Source organism: Pseudophryne corroboree, chromosome 3 (genome assembly GCF_028390025.1).
Source record: "Pseudophryne corroboree isolate aPseCor3 chromosome 3, aPseCor3.hap2, whole genome shotgun sequence".
In the NCBI taxonomy this organism is placed as follows: domain Eukaryota; kingdom Metazoa; phylum Chordata; class Amphibia; order Anura; family Myobatrachidae; genus Pseudophryne; species Pseudophryne corroboree.
The window spans coordinates 710586283-710611141 of NC_086446.1; the positions used below are offsets into that span (position 1 = coordinate 710586283).

The 24859-nt window shown below is 43.6% G+C and overlaps 1 protein-coding gene across 2 annotated transcripts in view; it reads left to right on the top strand.

The window, feature by feature from the left end:
- Positions 1-24859, top strand: part of LOC135056667 (alpha-2-macroglobulin-like) — a 502865-nt gene that overhangs the window by 389109 nt on the left and 88897 nt on the right. For both annotated transcript variants that reach the window (XM_063962110.1, XM_063962111.1), the window contains 2 exons: positions 333-408; positions 8940-9096. In XM_063962110.1, the coding sequence (XP_063818180.1) occupies positions 333-408; positions 8940-9096 (233 nt within the window). The remainder of the gene's footprint in view (positions 1-332; positions 409-8939; positions 9097-24859) is intronic.

Consider the following 24859-nt stretch of genomic DNA (forward strand, 5'->3'; position numbering starts at 1 on the left):
TATTAAAATAATCAATACTGTTATGTACAGCTTGACTGCATGTCTCAGCAAGCCTGCCCTGGCATGCCAGCACTTGTAGAATAACATGTGCCAGCATGCCTGGACATTAAGGACACGCTGGCACCTGTAGTCACCTATATAGAAAATATTAAAATTTTACTGTAAAAAAAACTATTTTCTCCCATAAGTCTCTCTTTTAAGAGGTGGTAAGTTGTCAACACTGTAGCATTGTTTTCAAATTCTAGATGAAAAAAAGAAACAGCATTATTGTACTATACTGTACTGTAGATAGTGGTGTGTACAGTATTACAGGAATTGCTTTGTCTCTCCAGGTTACCAGAAACAACTGACATATAAAAGAGAAGACGGTTCTTATGGATTAATTTCAGGGATTAAAGCCAATGTATGGTATGTATGAAATATTTATGTGCACTTAATGAAAAGATCTGTCAGAGATCAATTTTAGAATATTTTCTACATATGTATTTAGTATGGTACTTAAGTTAATTTCACTCTACAACGTATGAATGTTTCTCTATCAGGGTCCACAGTGATCCACAGGATCTACCTTGGGATATATAGTAGCGAAAGCGGAAAGGGTACCAAAGAGTTAAGCTATTCAGACTCCCAGGATGCAATGGGCCACCCCCTATATCCCCGCCTCCTGACACAGGCTATTCAGTTTTGTGTTTGTTGGGGGAGGAGCTAGACCACTTTGAACGGTTGGGCTGCAATTTTTTTTCTCCAGCCGTAAGCTTTGTTATTTTATAGTATTTTTTCTTTTATATGTAGTAGATAGAGATATACACTATAAATTCAGGTTGAGTCTCAAAAATCCAAAATGTTGGAGACCAGAGGCATTTCGAATATTAGATTTTTTTCTGTGTTTCAGAACACCTTGACTCCTGCGGGAGGCGACCTCCAGCTGCGTTGGATTACATATGTACCGCTGTTATTGAATAATGTCACAATTAGTTTGCTGTGCTTAGGTTGACATCCCGGAAAGTTCTCCAAACCATCAGCACAATTAATATAGCAGGATCAATATATTTAACCTGCTGTGGCGGTCTCTTTGGTGACTGCTGACCGTAGTTGCTGGTATGTATAAAGTTTTCTCTGTGCACCAGCACTGCAGCAGCAGAGGAGGGAGACGCGTTCGTGGCGGCACTTGTGGTGTGTGGATACCACCGTGGATAGGTGATAGATTGTGGGTCCTGACTGGTGGAAGCAGCTGTCAGTACCTTGGCAGAGTGTGATCGAGAAACACAATGTATCAGACATGTGGCGGAAAAGTAATGGGGAGTTTCTGATTTTCATGGTTGTATATATAAATGAGTGTTAAAAATTTGGAAAATCTATAGAGATGTAAATTTGAGACGTCTTAATGTAGGTAAATATTAATCCATGGTTCTTGGCATTACCCGTGGAGCACCAGTAGCAGATACGGTAAAAAGTGACAGGACCATTTTTGTAGTTTAATAAATTCTACACTCTGTAGGTGCAATCCATAGTTTGATCCGATTGTCTGTTTGGGCTTTATTTGATCAAGCAACACAAGCCACGCATCTGTAATGATATCATTATGTCAACCCTCTTTTCATCCCCTTATGGGAGGTTTATTAAAATCCTAATTACGTAGTTTTCCTATTTCCCACGTAAAGAATACCTATGTTAGATTTCAGCTTCCTAACATATTGGGAAGTAAGAGAATTAGTGATGAGTGAGCGAGTGAGTGAGCGAGTGAGTGAGTGAGTGAGTGAGTGAGGGCTTTTCGCATTTATATATATATATATATATATATATATACAGTGGGGATCGAAAGTTTGGGCACCCCAAGCAAAAATTCATTTTAATGTGCAAAAAGAAGCCAAGGAAAGATGGAAAAATCTCCAAAAGACATCAAATTACAGATTAGACATTCTTATAACATGTCAAAAAAAGTTTGATTTTTTTTCCCATCATTTACGCTATCAAAAGAACAGAAAACAAAAAATGGCGTCTGCAAAGGTTTGGGCACCCTGCAGAGTTAATACCTTGTACTGCCCCCTTTGGACAGCTGAGACCTGGCAGTGTCATGGATTGTTCTCATTCATCGTCTGGAAAGACCAGGTGATGTCAATCTCAAAGGTTTTAAAAAGCCCAGACTCATCTGACCTTGCTCCAACAATCGGCACCATGGGTTCCTCTAAGCAGTTGTGTAGAACACTGAAACTGAGAATAGTTGATGCTCACAAAGCAGGAGAAGGCTATAAGAAGATAGCAAAGCGTTATCAGATGCCCATATCCTCTGTTCGGAATGTAATTAAGAAATGGCAGTCATCAGGAACAGTGGAAGTTAAAGCAAGATCTGGAAGACCAAGAAAAATATCAGACAGAACAGCTCGCAGGATTGTGAGAAAAGCAAGTCAAAATCCACGTTTATTTATTTATTTATTATTTATTTATTAGCAGTTTCTTACATAGCGCAGCATATTCCGTTGCACTTTACAATTAGAACAACAGTTATAGAACAAAACAGGGCAAAGACAGACATAGCGGTAGGAAGGCCCTGCTCGCAAGCTTACAATCTAGAGGGAAATAGGTATTGATACACAAGGATAGATGCAACCTGTTACATAATGTTTCCCTAGATTGCTAGCTTCTTAGTGGGTTGTATGATATGATCACCCAGCAATGTTGGAAGACAAAATGTGAGGTTATGGGGACTGTATAGAGAGGATGTAACTGGATAGAGAAGCATTGAAGGTTATGTGTGTGGGTCAGGAATTTGATAGGCTTGTCTGAAGAGATGAGTTTTCAGGGAACGTTTAAAGGTTTGGAGACTAGTGGAGAATCTTATTGTGCGTGGGAGGGCATTCCACAGAGTGGGTGAAGCCCTGGTAAAGTCCTGTAATTTTGAGTGGGAACAGGTAATACATCTGGATGAGAGACGCAGATCTTGTGCAGAGCGAAGGGGTCTGGTAGGGAGATATTTTGAGATGAGTGAGGAGATGTATGATGGTGCAGTTTGGGTAATAGCCTTGTACGTAAGTAAAAGTATTTTATATTTGACACGGTAGAATACTGGTAACCAATGGAGGGACTGACAGAGCGGATCAGCAGACAAAGAACGTCTGGCGAAGAAGATTAGCCTCGCAGCTGCATTTAAAATGGATTGAAGTGGTGAGAGCCTATGTTTGGGAAGACCAGTAAGGAGACTATTACAATAATCAATGCGGGAGATGATGAGTGCATGGATCAGAGTTTTTGCAGTGTCTTGTGTAATATAAGGGCGTATTTTGGATATGTTTTTAAGGTGCATGTAACATGATTTAGAGACAGATTGAATGTGTGGAACAAACGACAGTTCAGAGTCAAGGATGACACCTAGGCAGCGAGCTTGTGGGGTAGGGTGGATAGTTGCATTGTCAACAGTTATGGCAATATCAGGTTGGTAACTACCCTTAGCTGGGGGGAAAATAATTAATTCTGTTTTGGAAATGTTGAGTTTGAGATGGCGAGATGACATCCAAGATGAAATGGCAGACAGGCATCCAGTGACACGAGCCAATACAGATGGTGATAAATCTGGGGAGGATAGGTAGATTTGAGTATCATCAGCGTACAAATGATACTGAAATCCAAAGGAGCTGATTAGTTTACCAAGAGAGGAGGTATAGATTGAGAAAAGCAGACGACCTAAGACTGAGCCTTGCGGTACTCCAACTGATAGAGGTAGAGAAGAGGAGGTAGAATCAGAGAAGCGAACACTGAAAGATCGATTAGATAGGTAGGATGAGAACCAAGTAAGGGCTGTGTCCTGAAGACCTAGGGACTCTAGTGTTTGTATGAGAAGAGAGTGGTCAACAGTGTCAAAAGCAGCAGAGAGATCTATAAGAATAAGTAGTGTGTAATGGCCTTTTGATCTAGCAGTGACCAGATCATTCACTACTTTGGTCAGTGCCATCTCCGTGGAGTGTTGGGCACGAAAGCCTGACTGAAGTGGGTCCAGTAAGTTGTGGGAATTAAGAAAGTGTGTAAGGCGAGTGTAGGCAAGTCTCTCAAGTAGCTTGGAGGGACTGGGTAGCTGAGAAATGGGACGGTAGTTAGAGAGTGTGTTTGGGTCAGAGTTGTGTTTTTTCAGAATGGGAGTAATCACTGCATGTTTAAACAGAGATGGAAAGGTGCCAGTAGAGAGAGAGAGATTACAGATTTTAGTTAAGGTTGGGATAAGCACAGGAGACAAACTTTTGCTGACCTGTGATGGTATAGGATCAAGAGGAGAGGTAATGGAGTAGGAGGATGAAAAGAGTGTTGATACTTCATCTTCACTTGTGGGATCAAATGAAGAGAAAGAGCCAGAGGGTTCAGATAGCGATTTGAGCAGGTCACTGGCTGAGTTAGAGCATACCATTTCATCTCGGATTTTATCAATCTTATCCTTGAAGTAGGAAGCAAGTTCTTGTGCACTGATAGTAGCTAGTGGGGGAGGTGAGGGAGGGTAAAGAAGTGATTTAAATGTATTAAAAAGTCGTTTGGTGTTGGTGGCATGATAAGAGATGAGAGATTGGAAATATGTTTGTTTGGCAGTGTCCAGGGCCTGACGATAGGAGTGGTAGGTAGTCTTATATGTGAGAAAGTCACTTGGATTCTGAGATTTCCGCCACTGACGTTCTACCTTATGTGACAGTTTTTGTAGGTGTCTTGTTTATTTAGAGTGCCATGGTTGGAATCTAAGCCTACGTGGAGTGTGATGGGTAGCTGGAGCAACTTCATCAAGGGCACTCTCTAGGGTCTGGTGCAGGTGGGATACAGCAGTGTCAGGTGTGGTGAATGTAGAGATTGGTGAGAGACGTTGTTGCAGAGAAGTGGAAAGTTGTTGTAAATTTATATTGTTAGTATTTCTGCGTGTTAGAGGAGGCTTGCTTGGTTTTAGTGTCCTAGAATTTAAAGTAATAGAAGAGATTGTGAAGGTGATCAGGTTGTGATCAGAGAGAGGAAAAGGAGTGTTAATGAGTTGGGAAACTGAGCAGAGCCTGGTGAACACAAGATCAAGTCAGTGGCCCTCCTGGTGAGTAGAGGAGTCGGACCATTGGGTTAGGCCAAGAGAGGAGGTTAGAGAGAGGAGTTTGAATGCATGAACAGATTGTGGACTGTCAAGAGCTATATTGAAATCGCCCATAATGATGGTGGAGATGTCAGAAGATAAGAAGTGTGAGAGCCAGGCAGAAAAATCTTCTAGAAATTGTTGTTTAGGTTGCCCAGGAGGGCGATAGATAGCTGCAACACGCAGAGAGAAGGGGGTGAAAATCCTGATAGAGTGAACTTCAAATTATGTGAATGCGAGTGATGGAACCTGAGGTAGAACAGTGTATGTGAAAAAAATGTGACAGTAAGATTCAAACCCCACCACCTTTACTATTATTAGGCCTAGATGTGTGTGTGAAGTGGAAACCACCGTGTGACAGTGCTGCAGGGGAGGCCGTGTCTGATTGTGTGAGCCATGTTTCTGTATAGCCAGCAGATTAAAGTTGTGAGATATGAAGAGGTCATGGATGGGTGTTAATTTGTTGCAAACAGAGCGTGCATTCAATAAGGCACATTTTAGTGACTTGGAGGGAGATGGGAGACACGTGATATTTATGAGGTTAGATGGATTTCTATGTTGTTTTGAGACAGAAAAGTGTGAGAGAGAAAGGTGGTTGGGGCCTGGATTTGGTGATATGTCACCAGCTAATAAAAGCAGAAGAGTGAGATAAATATTGGTGGATGTTTGCGAGTGTTTATTCTGGTGGCCAATTGTGGTTGTCAAAGTACTTGCAGAGAAGTAAGTATAAAGCTCATGACTGGTTAGAAGAGGGGAGGGGAGAATAGAAGCTGCAACGTGCACAGAGGGGTGAGTTTCAGGGTGAGTGTAAAATGTGTGAAATTTGGTGAGAATTCCATGAATAGTAATAAGAAACAGTAGTCTGATGAACATGCTGTGGTTGTTTGTGCTTTCTTGGGTTAAAGTGGAGTAGGAGTAAGTAGTAAAAGTAAGTTACCTTTCCTTGATGTTTTTCAACTGTTTTTTTTAACTGTTCGGATAACACACTTCTTAAATCCACACTTATTATAATCTACGCAAGCTACCCCCAGCAAGCTGACCACTTAACTAAACCTAAAGAAATACTGTCTCTGATTAAGAATAGGCCTACCTCTGAACATTTGGTCACCTGATTGAAATGCTAATTGATCAAAGAACAAATTGCACAGGGTGGGTAATCAGACTAAAACTACTCTAGCTATCCACAGTAAATGCAATCATATACATAGGAAATGGCAAGAAAAACATCACATACATTTAAACATATGATGTGGATTGCTAGCAGCCTGTGTGTCAATCTGAGCCTGGTAGTGTGAGAGCAATGATCTGCACGATCCCTCTAGGAAGATCTGGTAGACACTGGAGTTGTGGTACACTATTCCACTATAAAGAGATACTTGTGCAAATATGGTCTTCATGGAAGAGTCATCAGAAGAAAACCTCTTCTACGTCCTCACCACAAAAATCAGTGTTTGAACTTTGCAATTAACATATAGACAAGCCTGATGCATTTTGGAATAAAGTTCTGTGGACCGATGAGGTTAAAATATAACTTTTGCCGGAATGAGCAAAGGTACGTTTGGAGAAGGAAGGGCACAGAATTTTATGAAAAGAACCTCTGTCCAACTGTTAAGCATGGGGGTGGATCAATCATGCTTTGGGATTGTATTGCAGCCAGTGGCACAGGGAACATTTCATGAGTTGAAGGAAAAATGGATTCAATAAGATTCCAGCAAATTTTGGACACTAACTTGATGCCATCTGTGAAAAAGCTGAAGTTATAGAGAGGCTGGCTTCTACAAATGGATAATGATCCTAAACACACCTCAAAATCCACGGTGGATTACATCAAGAGGCGTAAACTGAAGGTTTTGCCATGGCCTTCACAATCTCCTGACCTCAATATAATTAAAAATCTATGGATAGACCTTAAAAGAGCAGTGCGTCACAGACAGCCCAGGAATCTCAAAGAACTGGAAGACTTTTGTAAGGAAGAATGGGCGAAGATACCTCAAACAAGAATTGAAAGACTCTTGGCTGGCTACAAAAAGCGTTTACAAGCTGTGATACTTGCCAAAGGGGGCAGTACAAGGTATTAACTCTGCAGGGTGCCCAAACTTTTGCAGACACCATTTTTTGTTTTCTGTTCTTTTGAAAGTGTAAATGATGGAAATAAAATCAAACTTTTGCAGACATGTTATAAGAATGTCTAATCTTTAATTTGATGCCTTTAGGAAATTTTTCCATCTTTCCTTGGCTTATTTTTGCACTTTAAAATGAATTTTTGCCTGGGGTGCCCAAACTTTCGATCCCCACTGTATATGTATATATATATATATATATATATATATACAAAGAAGTTTGTGAGAGCTCTTGTGTGATTCACACCTCTTGAGGTGGTCTGTTATTAGGATAAGATAGGAAGGGCTAGATGGGTGTACCCCTTAGTGAATTGATAAAAGTTATAAAAATTTCCGTCAACACTTTATAAAATGACATTCAAATTTAATACAGTGAAAGGTCACATAAAATTGTCAGCATTCTGTATGACGACTATAAAATTCTCCACATACAGAAACAATGCGTTTCGTCTCCTTGGAGTCTTCTTCAGGGATATGTCTCTATAGTGTTTCAGAATACAAATCTGCATTGTATCGCAACTTTTGATGTAGTTCTACTGTAACAGTGGCTCTCTTGTATGGCCCTCTGTTATTGGCTTTAAATTAACGGACTGAAATCCTTTAGAACTTGTAAAACAACGAATAGTTGAAATCCAATATATAATGAAAATTCAAAGTATAAATGGCTTTACATTTTGAATCATGTATATATATAAATATATATATATAATATTGGTGACAGGGGTTGTTGTGTCTCACCTGAATTGCCCATATTCCTGTGGGATCAGCTCCCTCCAAGGGCTAGGAAAGCAAGCAAGTCTGGGTATTCTGCAGGAGCAATAGTGGTTTGGAACTCCGTGTTTTCCAGATTGCTGGGTATCACCACCAGGGGAACAGGAAGAGTTAAAAACTCTCATCTGCTCGGAGCTCTGACCAAGGATGCCGGGGCAGTGCTGAGAAAGGGGTGGAGACTTAAGTGGCCCAGCAAGTAAACCAGTATATACTACACACACATACACATACACACATAATGTAATAGGGGAGGACACAGTTCAACACCAAGCACGGCACCCCAGGGTTTCTGTATGATGTACAGTAACTTTTATAATAGTGCATATCAATGCGTCTAACGTCACATTACAATATGCGTCAACATCACATTTTAAGCCTCTCCGGCTTCCGTCATCAGGACAGATGACGGACCTCGGAGAGGCCCGAAACATGATCTGACCTCTTACCCACTTTTACTCAAAATAGCAGCTGCATACAGTATGTGTTGTGTTGTGATGTTTTGTTTTATTATTTATATATTAAAAAGTATATTTAACAAGTTAATGCAGTGGTTTCCAAACCTTTTTGAATCACGGCGCCCTAGAATAACAGAATTTTTTTCACGGCACCCCTAGGCCAAAAATTTCTTATTGAGAAATTTAGAAAGAAATATTACATTAAGTAGATTGCATTTATATGTCATCCTTAGGGTCAGTTGTGTGGTGAGGGACAAGATTGGCTTCTGTATGTCCACATATGACTGGTAGCCACCAGCACTGGTTTTGGCTATTATATTGACCATGAATAATTTGAATTGGTCCTGGACCACCAACCCAGGGAACCCCTGCAAGTGTCCCAAGCCACCCCAGCGAGCCACGGCACACAGTTTGGGAACCTCTGAGTTAATGCATGATCTAGAGTTGCTTATGATACAAGAAATTTATTTATTATGCTACAGTTCAATGTTTTGTGTTCTCTTACAGGCTCACAGCCTATGTAGTAAAGGCTTTTAGCAGAGCTCAGGACTTCATCTATATAGATGAAACTCATGCTCAGCAAGCTGTCACCTGGTTGCAAAATCAACAGTTACCCAATGGCTGTTTTGAAGGAAAAGGGTCTTACTTTAATAATGACTTCCAGGTGCGCACTGATTTCTTACATTTGACTTTGAGTGGACAAGTCCCAAGTTATTGATGTTGTACCTGATATGTGCTTGACTCAATATGTGACAAAAAAGCAGCCATTAAAACAGCAATTCTAAAAATAAATAAAACCATATATAACATAAAACCATTTAAACAATGGCCCTCATTCCGAGTTGTTCGCTCGCAAGGCGAATGTAGCAGAGTTACACACGCTAAGCCGCCGCCTACTGGGAGTGAATCTTAGCTTCTTAAAATTGCGACCGACGTACGCGCAATATTGCGATTACAAACGAGTTAGCAGTTTCTGAGTAGCTTCAGACTTACTCTGCCTGTGCGATCAGTTCAGTGCTTTTCGTTCCTGGCTGACGTCATAAACACACCCAGCGTTCGCCCAGGCACTCCCACCGTTTCTCCGGCCACTCCTGCGTTTTTTCCGGAAACGGTAGCGTTTTCAGCCACACGCCCCTAAAACGCCGTGCATCCGCCCAGTAACACCCATTTCCTGTCAATCACAATGCGAACGTCGGAGCGATGAAAATGCCGTGAGTAAACTTACTTTCTTCATAGTAAAGTTACTTGGCGCAGTCGCAGTGCGAACATTGCGCATGCGCACTAAGAGAATTCTCACTGCGATGCGATGAAAAACTCCGAGCGAACAACTCGGAATGAGGGCCAATCCTCCATACAATGCTGAACTAGTCACTAGCCCACAGGTTCTCAAACTCGGTCCTCGGGGGAACACACGGTGCATGTTTTGCAGGTCTCCTCACAGAATCACAAGTGAAATTATTAGCTCCACCTGTGGACCTTTTAAAATGTGTCAGTGAGTAATTAATACACCTGTGCACCTGCTGGGTTACCTGCAAAACATGCACTGTGTGGGGTCCTGAGTACCGAGTTTGAGAACCCCTGCACTAGCCTGTTTAACCAATATAGTACACATAGCCTTGCTGGTAAGGTGTGACTGCTGTCAGCACAGTGTGGGTCATTCCGTGTTGATCGCACGTAGCAACTTTTTGCTGCGCGTGCGATCAACTAGACGCCGCCTATGGGGAGGTGTATTTTAGCATAGCAAAGCTGCGAACGCTTGTGCAGCCCTGCTATGCTAAAGACGTTTTGTGCAGAACAAGACCAGCCCTGCAGTTACTTACCTTGTGCAATGGATCCAGCGACGAAGGTCCCAGAATTGACGTCCTCCAAACGCCTGGACACACCTGCGTTGGGATCTCCACACCCGGAAAACGGTGAGTATCCGCCCCAGAACGCCTCCCCGCTGTCAATCTTCTTGCGATCACGCTAGCGATCACTTTCTTCTGGGTATTGCCCGGTGACGGAATGAACCCCAGAGTGTGCATCTGCAATCTGGTCCACAACTGAGGAGTGTCAAAGTCAGAAAAATGTCTTAGTGCACACTGCCATATTTGCACCGCACACTGGTCCGTGCTGCGCATGCGTACGCTCTCCCGTGGAAGCGCATACCCGCAATAGCGTGCACTCGCACGCGCAGTATGCGCATTTACGGTAGAGTTTATGTGATCGTAGCGTGCGACTCATTCGTTACAAAAGTTCACAATTAATGTAGTTTATAGATCATGTTCCCCTCAATAGTTTCTGTAAGTTTGGTTTAGATAGAATGTCCCTGAGCGGAGGAATCCCTCTTTGTATTGCACGAAGGGTCTAACAGGAGTCATACAGCAGTGTTTGATACCCATCGGAAGAGTATTTAATTAGCAATATTCCGGTGTTGGTTTGGAGCGTATTAATCGCTCGTGCGAATAGTTATGGACATAAGAAGTTTATGTCCATTTCTATGATTTGCACATACTCAGGTATGCGGCGGGAAACCCAGTTCCCCACCCACCTGAGCTGTTGGAAATCAGCACAGCCCACCTGTATGAATCAACCTATGACCTTTGGTTACAGTACAGGGCCGAATTCCTGTGTCCAATAAACTGTAGGATTGTAGGGACTAGGAGATTGCATTGAGTGTGGGGCATAAATAGGCAGACCGACCACATCCAGCTCTCACTCTCTCATCAACGGTTATCTGCTGATAATCGGGAGCTGGATATCGAGGCGCTGGCGATCATACCCTTGTGCGTAAGTTCTCTCCGTAATCATTGTCTTTCTGTGAGCCAATTTCTCTCTCTCCCTCTGTGTCTATTTCTCTCTCTCTATTTTCTCTTTTCTCTCATATCTCCCCTAGACTAAACTTTATTGTATTGTATTGTATTGTATTAGATCAGGATAGTACTGTAGTTTATCCCTTAGTTAGGTGTTTGGTTAGGAAGTCTTTGTTATATTGTAGTGTATCATTTGTACTGTGTTACTCTTTTACAAGTATACTAGATATAATACAGATAATAGGCTTTGGAACCCTAAACAAGTATCTGTGTATTTTCTATAGTGTTAAGTGTTCACTTGAGCGTCGGTGACGTTCAATCAGCTTTGTAGTTAGTCAGGTTACACAAGGTTGCACTTACACCCTGTATTCACATTAAGATATATAGCGCATTACATTGTTAAAAGGTTTAAATATAAAGGTATTGTGCTGTGAGCGCCTGCACCGCTGGTGACCTCCTCGTGGTCTCGAGCGTACGCTACGCTACAGCGAATCATTCCCCTAGACATAACCAATAACGTGTCCTGTGATCACTGGGCCGTGAGCGAACGTGACGCTTGAGCGTCTCGCCTACGGCTGAGCGATCGCTACGCAGATAGCGTACCATTACGGTACTTCTTAAGTAAACAGCGTACAGTGTTCTTAGCTTCATAAAGGGTTGTTTATACGACAAAGGAATTTAGCATTGTCAATTGCGGGCTCGTCCGGTCCTTCTCATATCTGCACTAGGTAGATCAGCAGACATTATCCCCCAGCAAAGGGTGGGAGGTTGTCTCGCAGTTGCTGACGGGATAAGCGTCTGCTTCGCTTAGGTAAAGAGTGCCGAAGGAATCCGGTAACCGGAAGTAAGAACAAAACGCTTGTGTCTTTTAAAACTGTTTATTTTTCTTTTGTCTTGCGTACGCATACATTTATCTGCATTTCTTTTTCAAATTTCGTATATCACTATTCCTGTTTGCCAATTTTTTTATAGTTGATAGAAAGTGCTAAAAAGAGATTTGCTGTTATTTAAAAGTAGAGGTAATAAGTTAAAGTATAGAACAAACACACGGTTTGTCTGAGATACAAGGCAGTCAGTGTGGATTGCGGTAGATGATCAGGGATCATCTACATTGATAAATAAATATATTGTGTTACGGTGGATCCTTTGCATTGCGTACACGTGTCGCTAACAAAGACTAGCGTACGCAATCCAAAAGGCAGACGCACGCAGCGTACACTACGCAACGTAGCGTCTGGTTACGCCCACGTAGCCCAAGTCACGAAAAGCGATAATTAGCGCAAAAGCGATAAGTAACGCACAGCGGTAGATAACGCGAAGCGGTAAATAACGCAAATCTATTTTTGGAAAATCTGAAATTTAGTTTAACAGATCCTGCTCCTAATTGGTAACACTCTTGGCCTGAAGACAATTTCTGCGCAGAAATAGATATAGAAACAAAAGTGTACATGTGTTGAGTGAGTGTGTTTTGTATACAAAAGTTTATACAATTTTAAAGGTGGAACCAAAAGGAAAGTCGAGTACTCGTCGAGGAACATACGTGTAAGTGACATATACGGTGGCTAGGGAGGCATCCCTGGTTAAAATAATATTTGAGCATTAGAGTATAGCGGACCATAAGGTAACAAGACCAGGAGGTCATAAGGAACAAGACCAGGAGGTCGTAAGGTAAAAGGTCCGCTATAAAAGTCCAGTGGCACAACGCCTGGGGTGTTGGTGCAGAACCCATATAGGCCATAAGCTCTTGCTGAAGGAATCGCGGCCGGAAACATCGATTCCATTGGTCTTTCAGTACATGACAAGTAGTGCTCGTGTACTGAACGATTGGACCACACGTAATTGTGTGCAGTAGTTAGTAATCTGACCTAAATACCATTAGAGTAAAGTGGTCACAAACGCTATTTGTACATTCTGACGTGATTTGTGTAATTTTTTATTTTTGGAAGGGAAGTTCGCTGGTCACTCAGGAACTATCCAACAACCGATACTTGCTGGGGACTGGTAGGTCCAGCACGCCCCAGTAAGTAAAGGTTTACAGGGGCCCTGGGTTGGGTACCACAGCTCTGGTTACAGTGATTGCGGCACAGGCCAACGTGGGCGAGAAGTAAGTGGGGTACTTGATAAACCACCACCGCCGGCCTGCCCAAGGACATCTTGGTTTGTTTGTAAGGGTTCGCTGAAAACCTTGAGATAAAAGATCCAAGGAGGAATAAGCAACGCCTACAGATTATGGGGGCCATTTGTTCCGGTAGGGGGCGATCAACCCAGGTTCAGGTTGATTCGGAGGACCGACCAATTGGGTCGGCAAGATACATTATGTGTGAAAAATACGGTAGTCACACAGAGGTTTTATGTGATGAATGGCAAAGAATGACTGTACAAGACAGGGACAAGTTCCCAAGAATAGGTAGCTTCAGTCCAGAGGTGTTACAAAATTTAAGGAGGAGGATATGTCTCGTAAAATCATCAAAGAGACGAATTCAGCATCATGATTACTTACAGTTATGGCACCAGGAAGGTGAGATACAGAGAGGTTTGGCTCTGGCAGCAGGATCTGGGGCAGTCAGGAAGTTGATTGCCACAGCTCCTCCTCCACCATACATTGCAGGAGAGAAGTTGATTGCGGAGAGAAACGCACTGGGTTGTAAAACACAAACTCTTAGTAACCCTGTAAATGTAAATGATGTTAACCGAATAACTCATGCAAGTATTAACCCGTGCAAGATGTACCCTGTTTTGAACCTTCCTCAGGAGTGTGATCAAGAAGACGATTCAGCAACAATTTCAGCTCTCTCTCTTGCAGCCACCATAGCAGAGACCACAGTAGGCACAGCGACACCCACGAGATTAGTGAAAGCCCCTAGCGGAGGGATAGGTGAGGTCGTGTCAACGGGTAAGTACGGCACCATGCACTACACTGAAACAATTGTACCACAACAAGCTGTAGAATCTACACAGGAAGAGGCTGTTAGAATTGCTCCTGTAAGGGTAATAGCAGTTCCCAATGGAAAAACAGATGTGTCTGGAGCCACTCCCATAAGGAATATTGCCATGTACGCCCCATTTTCCAGAATGGAAATAAGAACAATAGTGTCCGAATTTCCTGACCCCAGGAAGGACTTAGTTGCTAGCCAAAAATACATCAGGGATTTAGGAAACACTTTAGAGCCCAACAACAAGGATTGGCAGATACTGCTAAGAGCTTGTTTACCTTCCAATGTTGATGCAACTCAGTTTTTAGCCGATTGTGCATTGGATAAAGATGTACCGCTTACAGACGTGTACAATAAGGATAATGTAAAAAGGATAAATTTACAGCTAAAAGAGTATTTCCCAGCCATTGTTAAATGGAATAAAATATTTTCCATTAAGCAAAAGGAGTCCGAAACGGCAATAGAATATTTTCACCGGGCACTATTAGAAATGGCAAAGTACACTGGTATAGAAGACATAAAGACCAACCCAAACCATCGAGAAGTAGCAGTATCTGTACTGATGGATGGTTTGAAAGAAACATTAAAAACTAGGGTACAGACCACACAACCATGTTGGCGAGGTCTGTCAGTGTCCGGCTTGAGAGAGGCTGCTATTGATCATGACAGAAACATCACTAGGCACAGGGAGTCGCAAAGTGATAAGTTGATGTCAGTAAGTATACAGGCGCTGACCACAAGGCAGCCTGCGTATGTACCACCGAATCCTGTGGGTAAGGCAAGTGTAATAACATGTTTTTCTTGTAACAGACAGGGACACTATGCACGAGACTGTAGAGTAAGAAATGTACAAAGATCTTTTCAACCCCCTAGACAACAACACAACACACGACATTGGGAGCAGGGTCCACAGAGGCGGAGTTTTGAGCCACATACAGGGGAAACAAAAAGATACCCTCCGAACAGAGATTGGCATGCCTCTGGTAGTTCCCAACTAAACCCCGCACAAATAGTTGCTGCCAATGGGATTCAGGGAGGTCAGCATACCCAATAGGGGTGTGGCCATACCTGTAATCTGCAACCAGTTAAATTGATTGCCAGTCTTGGAAGCGAACCAGAGATTGCAATCAATGTGGCTGGTAAAACTTTAAACTTTCTTGTAGACACAGGGGCGGCCAAGTCAGTGATCAATTCGACAGTGGGCATGAGAACCACTGGTAGGACAGTTCCAGCCATAGGAGTAACAGGAGTAGTCCAGCACTACCCTGTTAGCAAACCAGCCGAGATTACAATAGGGCCTTTGCATACCAAGCATTCCTTTTTGCTGGCTGCATCTGCACCAACTAATCTCCTGGGAAGAGATTTACTATGTAAAATGGGTTGCGTCATTTATTGTACTCCTGAAGGTGTATTCTTGGACATCCCTGAGAATCACGCTCAGGAAGTACGAGACATGTTAGACTCCCCATCAAAATTAATGTCACATTCCATTATGACAAATAGGAATCCATCCCAAATAGAAGAGATGACATCTCAGATACCAGAGTCACTTTGGACAAAAGATGGACAGGACACTGGATTAATGGCAAACGTAGCTCCAGTAGTAGTACAAGTAAAAGAAGGTAGGATAGCTCCAAAAATCCCACAGTATCCTCTGAAGCCAGAGGTGGAGTTAGGAGTTTTTCCCGTAATAGAGCGCTTGCTACAACAGGGCATTCTAGTAAGAACGTCCAGCACAGCAAATAGTCCCATCTTCCCTGTTAAAAAGAGTGGGGGGAGGGGTTACAGGCTAGTGCAGGATCTAAGGGGGATTAACAAAATAGTCGAGAGTCAGTTCCCCGTAGTGCCTAATCCAGCTGTCATCCTAATGCAAATTCCTCCCACTGCCAAATTTTTCACTGTTATTGACCTCTGCTCCGCTTTCTTTTCGGTACCTCTGCACCCTGACAGCCAATATTTGTTTGCATTCACATACAGAGGAGTCCAATATACGTGGACTCGATTACCCCAAGGTTTCATAGACAGTCCAAGTATATTTTCTCAGGCTTTGCATGATTGTTTACAGTCTTTTCAACCAGAGAGTGGGTCAGTATTAATACAGTATGTGGATGATTTACTGCTGTGTTCAGATTCACTGGAAGCTTCCCTGAAGGATACGAAACAGCTCCTGTTTCATCTTTCAGACACAGGTCACAAGGTTTCCAAAGACAAGTTGCAATTATGCCAGACTAAGGTAAAATATTTGGGACACTGTCTAACACAAGGACTGAGACACCTGACCGCTGATAGAATCCAAGCCATTAGAGACATGACACTGCCACAAACCCAGCAACAGATCAGGACGTTTTTAGGAATGTGTGGGTATTGCCGTAATTGGATCCCAGGGTTTTCCATATTGGCGCTACCTTTGCAGGAAATGGTCTCCTCAAACAAACCTGATCGGATTTCGCATACAGACGAATCCGAAACAGCATTTGAGAGACTCAAACAGTGCCTAACGCAGGCACCAGCACTAGGTATGCCAGACTATGGGAAACCCTTTGAACTATACGGAACAGAAAGTGCTGGGTGCGCAGCAGGTGTACTAACACAAAAACACGGTGATGCCAGCAGGCCAGTTGCATACTACAGCGCTCAGCTAGACACGGTAGCGCGATCCCTCCCCACATGCTTGCGTAGCGTTGCGGCGATAGCATTGCTAGTGACGAAAAGCGAAGATGTCGTGCTAGGCCACAACCTCACAATCCATACACCACATGCGGTATCGGCCTTATTGAATTCTGCCCAAACCAGACATGTCTCATCAGCAAGGTTTACGAGATGGGAATTGGCATTAATGGCCCCAGTAAACATCACCATAAGGAGATGCAGCGCATTAAATCCTGCAACATTTCTCCCAGGTGTGCCTGGACAGGCACAAAGGGTGGGAGGTGAGAGTGATGGGGAAGGAGGATTTAATGCAAAGGAAGATACACATGATTGTATGGAATATTTGACCCAAAATTTTACCGCAAGGCCTGACATCAGTGACAATCCACTAGAAGATGCAGAACTCACGTTCTACACGGACGGTAGTTGTCACAGACAGTCAGACTCGGGAGACTTGGGTACTGGATACGCAGTCGTAGATGACCAAGACACCATAGAAGCGGAACCGCTAGGCCCACCTCACTCAGCCCAGGTTGCTGAACTGGTCGCCCTAACCAGAGCATGTGAATTGGCTAAGGGTAAGTCTGCCAATATCTACACCGATTCTAGATACGCGTTCGGGGTAGTCCATGATTTCGGAGCGCTATGGCGTCTCAGAAATTTCATGACGGCAGCTGGTACACCGATAGCGCATGCAGCTCACATAAAAAGGCTTCTAACAGCGATACAGGAACCCGACAGAGTGGCTGTTATCAAATGTAAAGCACATACATATAGCCAAGACCCAGTATCCCTTGGTAACAGCCGAGCAGACGAAGCTGCAAAGCTTGCAGCTGCTACCCCCATACGGACAGACACCACACAACTGATGGTATTTAATACCATCAACACACGAAAGTTGTGTGAAATGCAGAATTTGTGTTCCACTCAGGAGAGAGCAGTCTGGAAGGCAAAGGGATATGGCCAGGAGTCCTCAGGGCTCTGGACGGATGGACATGGTAAACCAGTGGCCCCCAGGGCATACCTTCCGTGTCTGGCTGAAGCAGCTCACGGGCTGACTCATCTAGGCAAGGAGGGGATGTGCAAATTGGTAAGAGCATACTGGTGCGCCCCAGGATTCTCCTCTCATGCTAGTAAAAGAGCAATGTCATGCCTTACCTGTCTGAGAAAGAATATTGGAAAAGCAATACCAACAGAACCATCCCATATCCCACCTGCCGGCGGCCCTTTCCAAGTAATACAAATTGACTTCATTCAATTACCCCCATGTAGAAATTTGAAATATGTACTTGTTTGTATAGATGTTTTCTCGAATTGGGTCGAAGCTTTTCCAACAGCTACAAATACCGCTATGTTTACAGCTAAGAAAATTGTGCAGGAATTTGTATGTAGATATGGTATCCCTAGAATCATTGAAAGTGATAGGGGTACCCATTTTACAGGTGATGTCTTTCAAGGAATGTGTAAGTTGATGGGAATTGATAGTAAGCTGCACACTCCGTACCGTCCACAGGCGAGCGCGAAGGTCGAAAGAGTGAACAGCACTATTAAAAATAAATTGAGTAAAGTAATGGCAGAGACAGGATTGACGTGGCCAGAAGCTTTACCCATTGTTTTGTATAGCATCAGAACCACTCCCAGGTCCCCTCTTAATCTGTCCCCTTTTGAAATCTTGTTTGGTCGACAACCGCATGTCATGATTAACCCTCAGGATGATTTGAAATGTAACAATGAAGTAACTGTAAAGTACTTGATTAACATGAGTAAACAGTTGAGGAATCAAAATGATAATCTGAAGTTGGTGATTCCTGATTTACCAGATAGTAATTGTCATGACATTGAACCTGGGGATTATGTAATGATACGAAATTTTCTACGCTCAGGTTGTCTTATTGATAGATGGGAAGGACCATACCAGGTCTTATTGACTAGCACCACAGCATTGAAGGTTGCTGAGAGAGAGACTTGGGTCCATTCATCCCACTGCAAGAAGGTTGCTGATCCAGAGAAGTCCCGTGATAAGGAACAGACGGTAGAGGTTGTATCACTAGAGTGTCTGTTCCAGGAGGACTGAGGCGGCACCTGAGCCTTGAAGACCGAAAGCAGCTGTCGACTCCCCTCTCCCTTTTATTGTTTTCTCCACTTCCCATCCCCTCTCCTTTAAAATTTCTTTTTCCCCCTTCTCATTCTTCTCTATTTCCTCCTCAAAGATGGACTTGCCCCAAGAGACTGTGGTCCGGATTTTGATGTTAACCATGATGTTGACCAGAGCAGTCTGTTCCGGCGAGAGTACCATAGAGGTCGAGAGAGGTTCTGGAATGGGTTCCGATTATGATGATGGAGGCGTAGTTTTCCAAGATCAACCAAACCAACAAGCAAAGGCGAGTATCAGAAAACGATCCGATAGAAGAAATTGTGATGGATTGTTAGCTGAGGAAAATTGTATCTGTAGGCTATGTGATAATCTGGTTGAAGATGGATGCATAAAGAAATGCCAATCTAGTTTTAATATCCATATGGACCGGCATCCATTGAGTGACTATCACTCTCTAGTGGGTAACGTGTTAAACCAAACAGATTGTTGGGTATGCTCTCAAGTACCTCAGGGTCACAGTAAATCAGGGCTAGTACCATTTCCTTTAACGTTAGGGGAGGTACTTGAGCTAAGTGGTGGGAGACCGGTGGACCGGAGGTTTAACATCTCCAGCCCTCCTAGTTTGAAGCTCCACCAATACCATGTGGATAGGTCCCTCATATGTTTTAACATCTCCAATCCCAGAAAACCGGGAAATTGGGAAGTGTCATGGAGCAACCTTACCATGACCTTTTCACACAGAGCAGATAGAATGCCTACAGATACAGAGCTCGTACGCCACATAGCCAGTAGAGGAAAATCTTTCCGGTATCGATATACCTTAGGAAATAGGATTACTAAAGTTGGAGAGGTATCACCAGGATACTGTGCACATATCGTACAAACCGATACGTGCATTAGGCAGATGGAAGAATTAGGGTCAGGAGATTTCACCTGGAAGGTTTGTAACATGGTCATGTCCTTCTCCGTCCCTTATGTTCTCCCCGATGATGCATATTTCATATGCGGGAGAAAGGCGTACAAGTGGCTTGCCCCAAACTCTGAAGGATTGTGTTATATTGGAAAAGTATTGCCTGAAGTAATGACTGTTACACATGACAAAATGAAGGACATACACCGTGGTGCCCAAACTCCTTATACTCACACTCACTACGAGCACCTTGTTAAAAGACAACTGTCAGAAAGGTTAGAGCATCCGGCCTCTGATCTTATCCATGAATCCACCGGGATTCAGGTTCTGGTAGCGTTAGATTTCACTCGCACCGCTCGAGGTGTGATGAATTATAGATACATTTCCGCACTCGCCAATTTGTTAGATAATATCACTGAAATGTATGATGACACGTTTAGATACACTGGAAGAGAACTTCAAGCTTACAAAACAGAACTAGTTCAGCATAGGATGATTCTTAATTATCTTACAGCAGTAACAGGCGGATATTGTGTTACATTGGCAACACAGTACGGCATAAAGTGTTGCACGTATATCACAAATAGCACCGAGGATCCGGTAGAGGTCATAGACCAAAAGATGGACGATATTCTGCAATTAAAGTGGGAATTTCGTCGAAAACACAATCTCACCCTTGCTGCTGTAGGTAATGAGCTGACTGGTTGGGTGTCATGGTTGAACCCGCGAAATTGGTTCTCCGGTTTAGGAGACTGGGCTCAAGGAGTCATAATGGATGTTGGAAAGTTTCTCCTATGTATTTTGGGTGTCGTTATATCGTTTGGATTGATATTTAGATGCGGGCAGGCTTTGATGAGGTGTAAGCAAAGTACGAAAGTGATGAGCTTAAGGAGTGAGGAAACTGTAATTAACCTGGATTTGATTTATGACCCAATGCTAGAAACCATGACGTAATGAGTATACGGTCCGCCTTTCACCCATTTCTATGTTTTCCTCCGAGGTACAAAGACCCACGTAGACGAAGGATTTGATGAGCCAAGGGGCCGACAACGGAAAGATGGAAAGAAGAAGAGCAGACGACCTGATAAACAAGATTTTGATGGACAATGCCATGGGTACCCCAGTTTCCCTAGGAACTTTAAAACCACGCTAGCCCAACATTTTTTGTAAATCCATGGACGTTGTATGCTTTACTCACGATTTATGAGCAAAAGCACAAAGAAGAAGACTCCAATCAACCGACACCAATCAAGACCTCAATCGACGAACGTACATTACCCTGACATAGAATATCATTGCATTTTTCGTAAGTGTTCTTTATCTTCATCTCTGCAACCCTCAGGCAATAACACACATAGTCGATAGGGAATACAGGCACAGATAGCAGCAACCACATACCCCCCCCAATTCATGTATCATCAACTAAAATGTGCATCCCCATTGTGTTACAACCACAGCCGAAATGAGCTCGGTAGAGTTTGACAGCCCATCCACAGACCTGTACCACAGGATAAGAAGGAATTCAAATGTATACTTCGCAATACCTCGAAGCTTGATTTACCACACGTACGGCACGATGATACATGACCCTCCAAACATGGACTCATACACACATGCTTCTACTTTCTCACTAGGTCATACTCTCTTCACACCTACTCCATTCTTCTTCCTTTCCCCACCATGGAAATCAATTAACCCCTGACTTACATTTTTCTCCTTAAATATTTTGTGGCAGTTATTATTGACTGCCAAAGGGTGGACTGTCAAAGTCAGAAAAATGTCTTAGTGCACACTGCCATATTTGCACCGCACACTGGTCCGTGCTGCGCATGCGTACGCTCTCCCGTGGAAGCGCATACCCGCAATAGCGTGCACTCGCACGCGCAGTATGCGCATTTACGGTAGAGTTTATGTGATCGTAGCGTGCGACTCATTCGTTACAAAAGTTCACAATTAATGTAGTTTATAGATCATGTTCCCCTCAATAGTTTCTGTAAGTTTGGTTTAGATAGAATGTCCCTGAGCGGAGGAATCCCTCTTTGTATTGCACGAAGGGTCTAACAGGAGTCATACAGCAGTGTTTGATACCCATCGGAAGAGTATTTAATTAGCAATATTCCGGTGTTGGTTTGGAGCGTATTAATCGCTCGTGCGAATAGTTATGGACATAAGAAGTTTATGTCCATTTCTATGATTTGCACATACTCAGGTATGCGGCGGGAAACCCAGTTCCCCACCCACCTGAGCTGTTGGAAATCAGCACAGCCCACCTGTATGAATCAACCTATGACCTTTGGTTACAGTACAGGGCCGAATTCCTGTGTCCAATAAACTGTAGGATTGTAGGGACTAGGAGATTGCATTGAGTGTGGGGCATAAATAGGCAGACCGACCACATCCAGCTCTCACTCTCTCATCAACGGTTATCTGCTGATAATCGGGAGCTGGATATCGAGGCGCTGGCGATCATACCCTTGTGCGTAAGTTCTCTCCGTAATCATTGTCTTTCTGTGAGCCAATTTCTCTCTCTCCCTCTGTGTCTATTTCTCTCTCTCTATTTTCTCTTTTCTCTCATATCTCCCCTAGACTAAACTTTATTGTATTGTATTGTATTGTATTAGATCAGGATAGTATTGTAGTTTATCCCTTAGTTAGGTGTTTGGTTAGGAAGTCTTTGTTATATTGTAGTGTATCATTTGTACTGTGTTACTCTTTTACAAGTATACTAGATATAATACAGATAATAGGCTTTGGAACCCTAAACAAGTATCTGTGTATTTTCTATAGTGTTAAGTGTTCACTTGAGCGTCGGTGACGTTCAATCAGCTTTGTAGTTAGTCAGGTTACACAAGGTTGCACTTACACCCTGTATTCACATTAAGATATATAGCGCATTACATTGTTAAAAGGTTTAAATATAAAGGTATTGTGCTGTGAGCGCCTGCACCGCTGGTGACCTCCTCGTGGTCTCGAGCGTACGCTACGCTACAGCGAATCATTCCCCTAGACATAACCAATAACGTGTCCTGTGATCACTGGGCCGTGAGCGAACGTGACGCTTGAGCGTCTCGCCTACGGCTGAGCGATCGCTACGCAGATAGCGTACCATTACGGTACTTCTTAAGTAAACAGCGTACAGTGTTCTTAGCTTCATAAAGGGTTGTTTATACGACAAAGGAATTTAGCATTGTCAGGAGGGATAACCTTCCCTGTCAATGACCCATGTACAGATGCAGCCATGCTCATCTATCCTCTGTTTGGCATACAGTACAAAAAACTAGTCACATTACGTTTGCCTGCGCCTTGTCACAGCGTGGTGTAGTCAGTCACAGTGTAATCAATTAAGGGCCTAACTCAGACATGATGATCGTAGCTGTGCTAAATTTAGCATATCTACGATCAGGCACACTGACATGCGGGGGGACGCCCAACACAGGGCTAGTGTGCCTCGCATGTCAGGCCCTCCCTTCCAGCAGAAGTACAAAAGCATTGCACTGCAGCGATGCTTTTGTACTTCATGAGTAGCTCCCAGCCAGCGCAGCTTCTGTGCGCTGGCAGGTAGCTACTCATTGCTGCCCGGGTCGCAGCGGCTGCCTGTGACGTCACGCAGCAACCGTGGCCCACCTCCCTAGCAGTCCGGGAACGCCTGTGTTGCCCGGACCGCAACGCCTGCCCGCCCCCTCCCGCCCAGCGACCGGCTCTGCCTGTCAATCAGGCAGAGGCGATCGGAGGGCTAAGACAGCCGTCGGCTATCTGGCATGCGCTGGCGCATGTGCAGTTCAGACCTGAACGCTGCTGTGTGAAAACGCACAGCACCGATCAGGTCTGAATCAGCCCCAAAGTCTCCGTCAAGTGCAATACTGGTGTTCGTCCACCAGGTGTCGCTTTTGAAAACCACCATTGTGCATGTGTGAAGTCTCCATTGTAAAGTCAAACGATGCTTATAGTTTAAGAACTACTTTTTTTTAGATGATCTCAACATTAAGTATACATTTGAACACAGAAACAGATTGGCTCCACCTCTCCAACGCACACAAAGAAAAGCACTTTTCAGAGTTCTACACAGCTCTCTAAAAGAAAAAAAATCATTACAATCGGTGATAGAGTTGGGACACACAGCACTCTAAAAAAAAAGTTACAATGAGCAACATCACTATGTCACTGCAGGTGTCAGTCATAGCTCTCTAGTGGTATCACCGATGGTTACCATGCATATGAGCTAGGGTTCGATTCCCGCAAAGAACAGATTTGTATTGTATTTCTTAAATAGTTGTCCTCACCTATCCCTAATTCCTCCCTCTGTGAGACTTGTGATTTCTCGGACTGGGTGTACTGCTTAGTAAATAACCAACTCAGCACGGCCGGTAGACTACTGTATGTAAATGAATGGCTCCTGCTGGCTTTGGCTGAAGGAAGGGAACCCAGAAGCCACAGAAGTCACATTCATTTGTAAGGCATGTTAGCATTGTGCATGCAGCTAGTGATCGAGAGATGCCTGGCTTGAGTGAGCTGTCTTATACACATTGCTATGCAAATAGGACGCACAATCAGTTTCTGCTGATTAAAATGATGGAGGTCATTCCGAGTCGTTCGCTCTGAAAATTTCTTCGCATCGCAGCGATTTTCCGCTTAGTGCGCATGCGCAATGTCCGCACTGCGACTGCGCCAAGTAAATTTGCTAAGAAGTTTGGATTTTACTCACGCCTTTTTCATTGCTCAGGCGATCGTAATGTGATTGACAGGAAGTGTGTGTTTCTGGGCGGAAACAGGCCGTTTTATGGGCGTGTGGGAAAAAACGCTACCGTTTCCGGGGAAAAACGCGGGAGTGGCTGGAGAAACAGGGGAGTGTCTGGGCGAACGCTGGGTGTGTTTGTGACGTCAAACCAGGAACGACAAGCACTGAACTGATCGCAGATGCCGAGTAAGTCTGAAGCTACTCAGAAACTGCTAAGAGGTGTGTAATCGCAATATTGCGAATACGTCGTTCGCAATTTTAAGAAGCTAAGATTCACTCCCAGTAGGCGGCGGCTTAGCGTGTGCAATACTGC